This window comes from Sinocyclocheilus rhinocerous, unplaced genomic scaffold, assembly GCF_001515625.1.
Source record: "Sinocyclocheilus rhinocerous isolate Xijiao unplaced genomic scaffold, SAMN03320098_v1.1 scaffold1682, whole genome shotgun sequence".
Classification (NCBI taxonomy): Eukaryota; Metazoa; Chordata; class Actinopteri; order Cypriniformes; family Cyprinidae; genus Sinocyclocheilus; species Sinocyclocheilus rhinocerous.
This window is the reverse complement of record NW_015654052.1, coordinates 429,908-441,394: the sequence shown is the minus strand read 5'-3', so window position 1 is coordinate 441,394 and position 11,487 is coordinate 429,908. Positions and strand designations below refer to the sequence as shown.

Genomic DNA, 11,487 nt, shown 5'->3' with positions numbered 1-11,487 from the left:
ATATATGTATATATATATGTATATATATATATATTGCATAGAATCAAGTCTATATTTAGAACCATTATGGTGTTTGCATTTATTATAAATAATATAATTTATTTAAATTAAATTTGAGAGTCATGAAGAACAATATAGACACAGGAAAGGCAGTGTGCTGAATTATGAAAATAACAATCACAAAGCAAAAAAAAGGCTTAATTTTCTTGCAAAATATTTTCTTGTCTATAGATTACCCAGATATATTAAAGAATTATATTAAATATTACCCAGACATGTTCTTCATGAGATGCACTCATTCAGCTCTCTAACTAGACAGTATTTTGCAGCACCATGTGTTTAAACATTCGATTTGAGCTTTCAGATTGAGCCCCCTGACATGCTGACCTAATTACATTAAAGGGATTATCGTTGGATAGACTGTTGCCAATGTTCTTTAGAGGGAGGTTAAGTGTTTTAATCTACCTCCGAGACACCTCAGACAATCTGAGTACAACCTCCAAGAAGCTTAGCTTTCATTTGCAGAAGAACGACCTTTATATATTTGAGCTTGAGTGTCATGTGTGGCTGTGATGATTTTCACATTACTCCCATCCAAATACACCACCCTTATTTCCTGTTAGAAACTAGTATCTAAGCAATTCCACAACAATAAGCTTCCTTTATATCGGCCATTTAATGAGCATGTGCTTTTCATTGTGTATTAAGATGAATTTATGAACTTTTGTAAAAGTATTGCTTAATATATTTGGGTTTATTCAGTAATAATAAAGTTCTCTCTACTGTTACAAATGTTATCCTTTAAAACTCATTTTTGATATCAAAGAGAAAGATATTTTCCATGAAAATAATAGCTTGAATATAACAACAGTCCTCCATAAAATGTGCTGCACACATCTGAATATTTGGGTTAAACTGTTTTGCAAATTCTTATGCAAATTATAAGAATTATTGCGTTATGCAAATCTTCCCACATCGTGACGTAGACATGTGGGGGCGTGTTAGAACGAGGCGTTTTAGGTAGGTGTGGTTGACTCTAAACTTCTATAAAGAATATCTCTTTGGATTTGAGACTTTAGTCTTTGCAACTTTACAGATCTTCTTTATGCACCAAGAGCTTGTAACACTCCAAAGAGAAAGGAAAAATTGAAATCGCATCATATAACCCCTTTAACTCATTTAGTATATGTGGATTCATGAATATGCAAATTAGCCCCACCTCTACTTAATCACACAAGCCCAGACTACCTGCTCTACTTTCACTCAGTTAACTGAAGTAGTAAATGCTACACAATGACAAGTTGCAATTTTGGATTAATTCAGCCATGTATGATTGAACCAGAAACTGATTACGAATTATTCAGGGCCGTCTACAAGTCGATGTATCAGAATTGTAATGCATTTTATGTACCGCGCTCTACATGGTAATCGATATCATTAGCCTTCACTTGAAAATACTATCAAACGGCTAATCATGTATTTCTAATCTCACACAACCATGGTCTCATTTACCATACCTTCTAAAAATCAACATCTATCTAGCTAATGATATGTAAAGCCCCACCCCCAACTTGACAGGATTGGTTACATGTTTTTGACGGTAGGAAACGGCTGTTATAAACCACGTTTTTGAGACCGTGTTTGGTACACTGCAGTTTTTAGAAAAAAATGCTCAGCAATGGTGTTGATCGGTTGACTGATGAATTTGCAGATGGTTTGTCTTTTAAAGAGATAGTTCACCAAAAAAAAAATTCTGCCATCATTTACTCCGATAGTTTCAAACCTGTATGAGCTGCTGTCATCTGTTGAACACAAAAGAAGATATTTTGAACCAAGCAGTTGCCGCTAGCCATTGATTTCCATAGTATGGGGCTAAAAATACTATGGAAGTCAATGGCTAGCAGCAGCTGTTTGGTTACCAACATATCTTCTTTTGTGTTCAAAGAGAAGAAAGAAACTCATACAGGGGTGAGTAAATGATGGCAGAATTTTCATTTTTGGGTGAACTGTACCTTTAGGCATATAAAAAAAAAATTTACTTTAAGTTACTTCAACTTGAATATAACACATTTGAGCTCATGAGTCATAAAATATACTAGAATAGTGTTGTAAACTCTGATATGATGGTCTTATTCCCACAGTGAATGTCGTGGAGGCCTTGCAGGAGTTCTGGCAGATGAAGCAGTCACGAGGTGCTGACCTGAGGAACGGGGCTCTTGTAGTCTATGAGATGGTCCCATCCAATAACCCCCCTTATGTCTGCTACGTCAGTCTCCCCGGGGGAAGTTGCTTCGGGAGTTTTCAGGCAAGCAATATTCTCTTTACATTTTCCAATGCATTTGTCTTGGAACTTCAGATCTTCATCAAATAAATAATTGCGTTTTGGTTGCCATCTGTGTCTGCATATTTTCTGCCTAATGTTTTCTCTTGAGGATCTCTTGGAAATGAATTCTGTGAGCATCTTCAGGATTCGATTACACTGTGGTTAAATAGCATCTTTGATCTTCTCAGTTCTGCCCGACCAAAGCTGAAGCAAGACGGAGCACGGCCAAAATTGCCCTAATGAATTCTGTTTTCAATGAGCATCCATCTCGACACATCACAGATGAGTTCATAGAGAAGAGTGTGTGTGAGGCTCTAGCCTCTTTTAATGTGAGTTCTCACAGTTATCTCAGTTTTTGAGGGGAATTTTTTCAGTTAAAGGGATAAGTTCACCCAAAAATGAAAGTTCTAGCTTCATTTACTCTTTTATTCTTCTGTGGAACACAAAATGCTGATTTCTCTTTTGCATGCAGTTACAATCAAAGGGCTCTGGAGTTTTCAAGCTTTATAAAAGTAGTTATGACTCATGGGCTGTAGGCAAAGAAATGTACTGACATTTCAATTCTTATTAATTGAAAATCTTAACATCTACCCTGCTCTGGCTATTTAGTGAAAAATTCAATCAAGACTGATAAACATACTTGTTTACAAACATGTGCATGAGTAAATAATAATATAATTTTTATTTTTATGTGAACTGTTGAATTAAATTGAACATTTTATTTTAATAATTTGACCTACACTAACGTTCAAAAGTTTGGGGTCAGGAAGTTTAAAAACATTTTTTTTTTAAAGTCTTTTATGCTCAACAAGGTTGCATTTATTTGATCAAAATGCAAAAAACAGTAATATTGTGAAATGTTATTACAATAATATATTTTAAATATATTAATATATTTTAAAATGTAATTTTTATGATGGCAAAGTTGAATTTTCAGCTTCATTACTCCAGTCTTCAGTGTCACATGATCCTTCAGAAATCATTCTGATATGCTGATTCGCTCAAGAAAAATTTCTTATTATTATCATACATTTTTTCAGGATTCTTTAAAAGAACAGCATTTTGAAACATTATAAATGTCTTTGTTGTCTTTTTTTGAACAGTTTAATGCATCCCTGCTGAATGAAAGTACTAATTTCTTTCAAATAAAACCCAGAACCTTTGGACAAAAGTGTATTGTTGACATTGTTGACCTTTACTCATCTTTATTTACTGCAGGGAAACAGAGAAGAAGCTGATAATCCTAGTACAGGCATCGGTGCTTTTCGGTTCATGTTAGAGTCTAACAAGGGGAAATCTATGCTAGAGTTCCAGGTAAGTCAAATCATTATTGGACTATATGAATAGTTGTGGGTAACTTTACATGTGGATTTTAATTGTAACTTTTTTCTCAGGAACTGATGACGGTTTTCCAGCTTCTCCATTGGAATGGTAGTCTCAAAGCCATGAGAGAAAGGCAATGCTCTCGTCAGGTGAAGACAAATATTCAATTTTCAGTAGTACTTAAAGGAGTCATATCGTGTGTAGTCATATGTACCTTCATCTTTTAAAATAAAATAATTTACTGCGCTGCAAATCTCAAAACTTCCTCCTCACTCCAAAAATACCATTTATTAACACTATTCTGACATGATCGCCCACATTTACATGTCACCAACTGTTTTGAGTACAGAAACTTGGCCGACTCAGTCACGGTGAAATAAAAAGAAAGAAGTAGCATAGAAACTATTATTTCTAATACTAGAAAAGTAAAGCAAAGTAAAATGAAGGAAAGTCCACCAAACTTTATACTGTTCGTGACAGATTTAGGATCAGAGAGATGCTGCAAAATGCAAAAAAAAAAAAAAAATGTTTCTTGAAATAAAATAAATGTTTACTAAAATATACAAAATAAATAAAATATACAATAAAAAGGCTAGTTTTCAAGGTGACATTTATCATTTTATTTAGTATAACTTGATATACTATAATAACTAAAACTAAAATAAAAATGAATAAAAAACAATATAGACATTAAAAAAAAAAAACGAATAAAAATTACAATGAAAACTTTAAAATGAAAATGGAAAATATAAAACTAAAATTAATTCAAAATATTAATAAAATAACTATAATAGTATCTCCGTGATAGTAAAATATCACTGGCAAAAATGTTAATAAAAACTAAAATATGATTGCATTTTGACAAAAAAAAATCCTTTAATATAAATATATATATTTTTCTTTTTTTGTTATTCCCTCATTCGTTTCTTGTAAATATTTATTTGGCCCATTAATATGTTTCGCTGACCTGTCTATGGTGTGTATAACAATCAGCCTTTTGTGTAAACAGGAAGTGCTTGCTCATTACTCCCACCGAGCGCTAGACGATGACATGCGTACACAAATGGCCGCCGACTGGGTCAGTCGAGAACACACTTTATCCGGTACAATCAATCGAGAGATGGCCGCCACCGAGCGCGAGCTGGAAGAGGCCCGTCTGGCAGGACGGGAGCTGCGCTTTTATAAGGAAAAGAAAGACATTCTGCTCATGGCAGTGGGGCAGCTAGGTGGGTCAAACACTACAACTCTGCCCTGCACATGCTGAAGAGTATGAAGACGTGTCACACGTGGCGTATGATTGTACCAGATAGCACTCCAAAACTCAAAACTTTTTTTTTTAACTTGTGTTTGTGTGGGAGGAGTATAATTTCACAGACAAAAACGGTGATGAATTATACTTTTCTTTCTTTTTGATCTGAACATGTAAGGCATTAGTAAACGCTATATTGCTATTATTACTATACCAGTATTATCCTCCAGTGTTATCGGTTGACTGTACTGGCACATGGACCTACTATGTCGGGAAAATCAGATTTTGAGGCCTTGTTTGCATTGTACTACTCATGAATCCTATTACACGTGGGCGTTACATTTTAGCGAATTCGCCAAATCACTGCCTATTTGCTTTTCTTAGGAGATACAGTTGTGTGGTCAAGTCACCTTTATTTATGTAGTGCTTTATACAGTACAGGTTGATCACAGCAATATTGTATCAATATTCTGCATTTACATTCACATAATAGCCTTTCTCATTTATTTGCTACACATGTGCTTTTGGGGGAATATACAAACCTTTGCTTTGAAATGTTAATCTTAAGTATGTTTATGTAAACACACATTTATACAATACTTTTAAGTTAACTCAACTTTTCCACAAGAGCCAATGGCCTTAGCATAGATGTTTGATAAGGAAGCAACCACAAAATGTTTTCATAAAACAAAGGTCAGATTTTCTCACACACTGTCATTGGTGAGAAATCCTGGCACAGGAAACATAGCAAGGCCATTTCCTCCAGCCTTCTGAGTCTGACATAGAAAAACTGAATCTGTGCCCTCATTATATTGCCTTCTGTTACTTTTGTGATTGTAGCGCAATCATGCACATTCAAAAATTTGCATTTTTGAGAGAACTAGTACTTCAAGACAAGCAATGCTTTGCAATAGGATGCTTGATTCAGTGCAACAAGAAAAAAAACATATATTGCGTCTTATAGACACTTGTTGGTTTCCCAACTCAAAATGGTCCTTATAGCCTGTACTATGCTTATAAAATTAGTTGAAATCATAAATATACAATATTTTAAAATGTAATCGCATTCTTATTCCATCATCATAAATTACTGCATTATAACGGATCTATATATCTTTCCATTATAATGCGTTACTGTGTGAAGTGATGTTGTAAACTTGATTGTTACTGTTTTATCCCGGTCACTTGTTTCAGTATCATGTCGTGTCAGTTACCTTTCAGATCATTTTAGATAAGGAGACATGCCGAGGTATCTCTGCTTTCTCTTTGAACTGAATTTTAAAGGACTAGCTGCTAAATCTTGATATTAGCTCATCACGATGCTTAAAGTAGGATGTGCATGGTGAGAAACATCAATGATTGTCATTGGCCAGATAGATCTGAAAATGTACTTTTAAGGGTTAATTGTAATCTCTTGTTTTCCATTGTTGTGGTGCAATTGTGGTCTTAAACATCACAGTTTAACTGCAGAACTGTCTTAATAATTCAATTAAAGCCCTGGTAGTTTATAGGCTGGTATTATAAAAATAGTTATATAGACAGACGGTATTACAGTTCTTTACATGACAAAAGAAATAAGAAAGTTTATTTCAATATACTATGCACCCACAGAGATGGTCAAAATAGAGATGTCACTGATAATCTAAAGCCTCCTTTCTTTAAACTTTCATAATATGCAAGATCACTACAAATTATTATTTATTCATTTGAGACCATGTATTTTGTGAAATGACAATGAACATTTTGTAAAAGACGGCCATTACTAACAGTACAATTTGTAGTTTGATTTTCAGTGTATTTATCACGTTTCTGAAAAGAATTTCTGAGTGTTCTCTCAATGTAATTTTTACAAGACCTTTATTGTTTGTATTTGTTTGTATTTCGTCATATGATTCCATCATTTGCCACTGAAGTGTATTGAAATGTAAACTGCATTGCATATACCTTGCATATAATTTTATACAATTTGTTGGGCCTTTTCCCTGCTGTTTTTTTTACACCCTTGTTTACCAAAATTATTTTTCAAATAATACTTAAGGTAGTGAAATTGAATCAGTGCATGTGAATACAGTTTATACGTTCTCTATATTTGTTTTGTATGAGTAATCTGCCATTTTACATGTTTTATAAGATTTTGATGCGTAGCCAATTTTTTTGTTGATTTATATACTTTACAAATCAATAAAGCAATTTTAAACTTACCCATTCCACAGGTTGGTGTCCATGAATATTAAATATCAGAAAAACATAACTACGTCAAATATGTTTCCCAGTAAATACATGTATCCGGCATAGAAGGGGCTTTTATTGAGCATGGTCTTTTATTTTGAAACCGAGTTACTTAGGTATCTAGTTATATGATTACCGTTATAAATATTTGCTTATAATATCATACAACAATTTGGGAAACAAGCGTGTTGTACTATATTGGTGTAGTAAAGTGTGTACAAATTCGACTCGTTAAACAAATTGACGTTCTGATATTTTTGTCAGGCAAAATAAACAGCTACCCTTCTAGGGGTCCTTTAACATCCATTGCATTTCATGTGGTTATGGAGTGCAATGATGGTTTGTGACAGTTAGTGCAGAAATATATGTGAATTTTGATAGATTATTTATGCTATGCTACGGTTGGTGGCGATGATTAATATTTCCAAATAATTAAATTCATTCATTTTCAACCGTAAAGTCTATATCAATCATGTGGGCGGTCGCATCATCAAGGTTTGTCCTTCAAAGCTGCTGGAATCTTACAAATCTGAAATCATCCTCGAGTCGAATACAGAATTTGTCACAAACAGCATGCAAGGTAAGCGGCAGGAAAACAACTGATCTAGATCAACAACGCAATGGCAGATATCATAGTGCTGTTTACAGTTCAGAATACATGATTTCTGACTAGCGTTATTGTTATTGTGACGACGTCTCGCCCAGTTCCAAATAAGATTATTTTTATAAACTCTTTATATTTGATGAGTTAACACAGATGATCTGTAGTTCATGCATGCACATATTTAATACAGAATGCGTATTTGGCTCCACTGAAATGGCTTTGGGGCTGGATTTGAGATGAAAATGCATCTGCATCTTTAGATTGATTTCTTGATTTAATCTCATTCCAGAATACAGCTATTGTTGAACGCTGTTGGAAGGTTCCTTTATCAAAAGAGGGAAAGCCACCCAGACTACATCCCCGACGACACAGAGTGTACCGCTTGTTTGAGGACACAAAGCACAAACCCCAGGACAAAATGGAGCTCGTCCTCACCCAGACGGTGCCCAGTGGGTGCTCTTGCCTTAAGAAAACGTGTTAAGTATGATTTAAAAACTGGGATTTTGACGTAATATTTATTTTACAGAGCTAGGTGGACGAGGCAACACAGTTTTTGTGAAAAAATCACTGGGCCGCAACAAACTGCTACCCCAAGGTCTGGCTGTCTATCCTTCACAGGAGAATAAAGGCATGTTTGCAGAGGAAATAAGGGTTCGTTAAATCTACAAATCAATTGCCATTAAATTAAAATGTGCTGAAAATGTACTCGGGCCAGGGGCCAGGAGTGTTTAAGTGGGTGTGCCTACATAAAATTGGGTGGGCAAAATATAGAGTATGAAAACTGCATGTCAAATTGCCAACAGAAAATACAGCACAAAGGTTCAATACACAATACTTCTAAAACATTTATTAACATTAATGTTAATTTCAGCGTTTACTAATAAATTAACTGTTAATAATCGTACCTGAGCTAATACAAACAACAGTGAACACTCGTATTTTTATTAAGTAACATAAACAAAGATGAATAAATATTATAACAAATGCATTGCTCGTTGTTAATGTTAGCTAATGCATTAACTTACGTCAACTAAAGCATTACGGGGTCAAGTACAATGTTTATGTGTTTCTTTCCACAAAGGACGCATCTTATTTAGTGGATCAAACACTGTACCTATGCTAATATGAGCTTCAAATAAGCTTGGCTCAGAAGTTTCCAATCTATAAATTCAATTGGGATATCCAGTGTATACTTTTTAAAGAACTGACTGATTGGTATTTGTTTTTCTATTTTCAAATTCCACAAACGTGCGCATTTTACTATTATGTCCTTGCGTCGTAAAAACATTACGAACACTGTGGGTGGGACTAACAGAAACTGACGAATAATCATTTTGACAAGTGTATGGTATGCGCTTGGAAGGAAGAGTGAACATTAAGAAACTGCCTGTATGAAAACTCACGTTTAATATCATTTTAAACTAAATATAAAAAGTTATAGTGAAATTAGATATTTATTATTATTGTTGTTTAATTAATTACATCCATTTGGAAAATGACCAACTTTTAATTGGATGGGCTCATGCCCACCTGGGCCTACCTGTAGCTTCGCCACTGCCTCAGGCCATCCAAGATGTGGACGAGTTTGTTTCTTAACAGATTTGTAGAAATGTAGCATTACATCACTTGCTCACCAATGGATCCTCTGCAGTGAATGGGTGCCGTCAGAATGAGAGTCCAAACAGCTGATAAAAACATCACAATAATCCACAAGTAATCCACACAACTCCAATCCATCAATTAATGACTTGTGAAGGGAAAAGCTGCATGTTTTGTAAGAAACAAAACCACCATTAAGACTATGCCGTCAGAATGAGAGTCCAAACAGCTGATAAAAACATCACAATAATCCACAAGTAATCCACACAACTCCAATCCATCAATTAATGACTTGTGAAGGGAAAAGCTGCATGTTTTAAGAAACAAAACCACCATTAAGACTTTTTAAACTTCAAACAGTTGCTAAAATACAAGTCCTTTGTCCATAGTACTGCTCGTCTGAATCAGGGGAGAAATCTGCACACATCAAGCACTGTTTACAATGCTAAATCTACATTTCTCTAAATCTGTTCTGATGAAGAACAAACTCATCTACATCTTGGATGGCCTGAGGCTGAGTACATTTTAAGCAAATGTACATTTTTGGGTGAACTTTAGCATCATTAACATAATTTCAAATGTTCACGGTTTGCTTTGTTTTTTCCTGTAGCTTCTTCAGGAGGGACGGCCAGAGGACAGAGTCCAGACCCGAACAGGACAGCTAGTGAGTTCTTGTGTGTTTTGGACTATAAAACCATAATATATCCATCCAACCTATTGTGTGTTTGACTACAAAATTACATGTTTTATATTTTGGTATTGGTTTCCACATGAGCTGCTTCATGTTGTCTTTGTGTTCTTGGTGCAGACTGTTGAATTCCTGAAGAAAACGCAGCTTGAAGTTGCCATGCACACTTCAATTCAGTACTCGCTCACTAAAGAGATTGTTTGCAGACAATTTCTTAGACGGGTAAGGGAAGTATAAATTCTGTCAACTCAGAATCTTAAAGGGGTGAAATGTATTATTAGTATTCTTGTTTACATTAGTATATTTGTGTGTATAAAAGTATTGCACACCTACATTGTTCACACAATCCAATGCAGTGGTCTTTTTTTTTTTTTTTTTTACAATTTGTTGTATTTCTGTCCACAGCTCGGTGTGGTTGTGCCGACACATGCCTTGACTCTTCCAGAAGAGCCAATCACAGGGCCCGGACAGTACTGGTGTAATGTCACAGTAAGTGAAACACAGTAAAACATTGACTTTATAATAGTGTTATGATAATTTAGCTCTCATATAATTAATTAATTGCTTGCAGAACTTGCTGTTTGAATGTTTTTTTCCATCTCTCAGGTGAACGGAGTGGACTCAGTCAGGGTGCTCATGTCTGTGGTGCCGTTTGTGGAGCCCAGTCAACGGTTGCTGATGAAGAAAGCGGAAAAGCAAGAACAGTCGGATTCAGAATAGTGTTTTCTTTGCTAAAAATGTCGTGCAGGAAACAACTTGGAGAATGTACACAAGTAATTTGTACAAATAAAATGATTTTTGTTTATTTATTGTCGTGTAGTCTGTTTTTCTTATTTTTCAGGCTCATTTCGGTCTGTCCTGAAGAATTGTTTTTGTTTATTTTCTTACAACATAAAATCAAAATGGCTGATGAAAGTGGTGATGCATCAAGTACATATATTTATTTTGTATATTTAAAAAAAATAAAAAAAAATATTCTGTATATATTTATACATTTTTATAAACTATTTTCCCTGTAACATCAAAATGCATCATTTTGGAGAGAAAAAGCTTAGTTTATTGTGATTGATTGTTTGATTTATTATATATTTAATTTATTAAACACATACGTTATTTATTTTAAATAACACAGTATTATTCCTATTTTAAGTAACCTAAATCATGTTTAATCTGACTGCTGCATTACTTTTGTGTTTGTTTTTTTTCTCTCTCCAGTCTTTGGGCATATTGTGATATATGATCTTATTATTTGTCTCTTCACATTAATTACATTTTTACATAGTGATTGTTACGATCTATTATATATGTCTATGTAAAAATCAGTATTAAGTTCATATTCGAGTAATTGACGTTAAAGTTGAGTAAAACACCCAAATTCAAATAACATTAAGTCATTGTTCAATTTAATGTTCTTGAGCTCATTCCTACATTTTGAGACATTTTTATGCATTTAGCATTAAAGTACTTTTAAT

At 34.3% G+C, this 11,487-nt stretch overlaps 1 protein-coding gene across 2 annotated transcripts in view; it reads left to right on the top strand.

The window, feature by feature from the left end:
- The window catches only part of LOC107716589 (LIX1-like protein), a 10,798-nt gene extending 2,677 nt beyond the window's left edge, over positions 1-8,121 (top strand). The window contains exons 2-7 of one of the 2 annotated variants that reach the window (XM_016523079.1): positions 2,142-2,305; positions 2,512-2,652; positions 3,542-3,637; positions 3,718-3,795; positions 4,656-4,872; positions 8,018-8,121. In XM_016523079.1, coding sequence (XP_016378565.1) covers positions 2,142-2,305; positions 2,512-2,652; positions 3,542-3,637; positions 3,718-3,795; positions 4,656-4,872; positions 8,018-8,034 — 713 coding nt within the window. In that variant the 3' untranslated portion in view covers positions 8,035-8,121. Of the gene's footprint in view, positions 1-2,141; positions 2,306-2,511; positions 2,653-3,541; positions 3,638-3,717; positions 3,796-4,655; positions 5,256-8,017 lie in introns of those variants that run through there. The other variant, XM_016523078.1, reaches the window with a different exon arrangement.
- Positions 8,122-11,487: the final 3,366 nt, after the last annotated feature.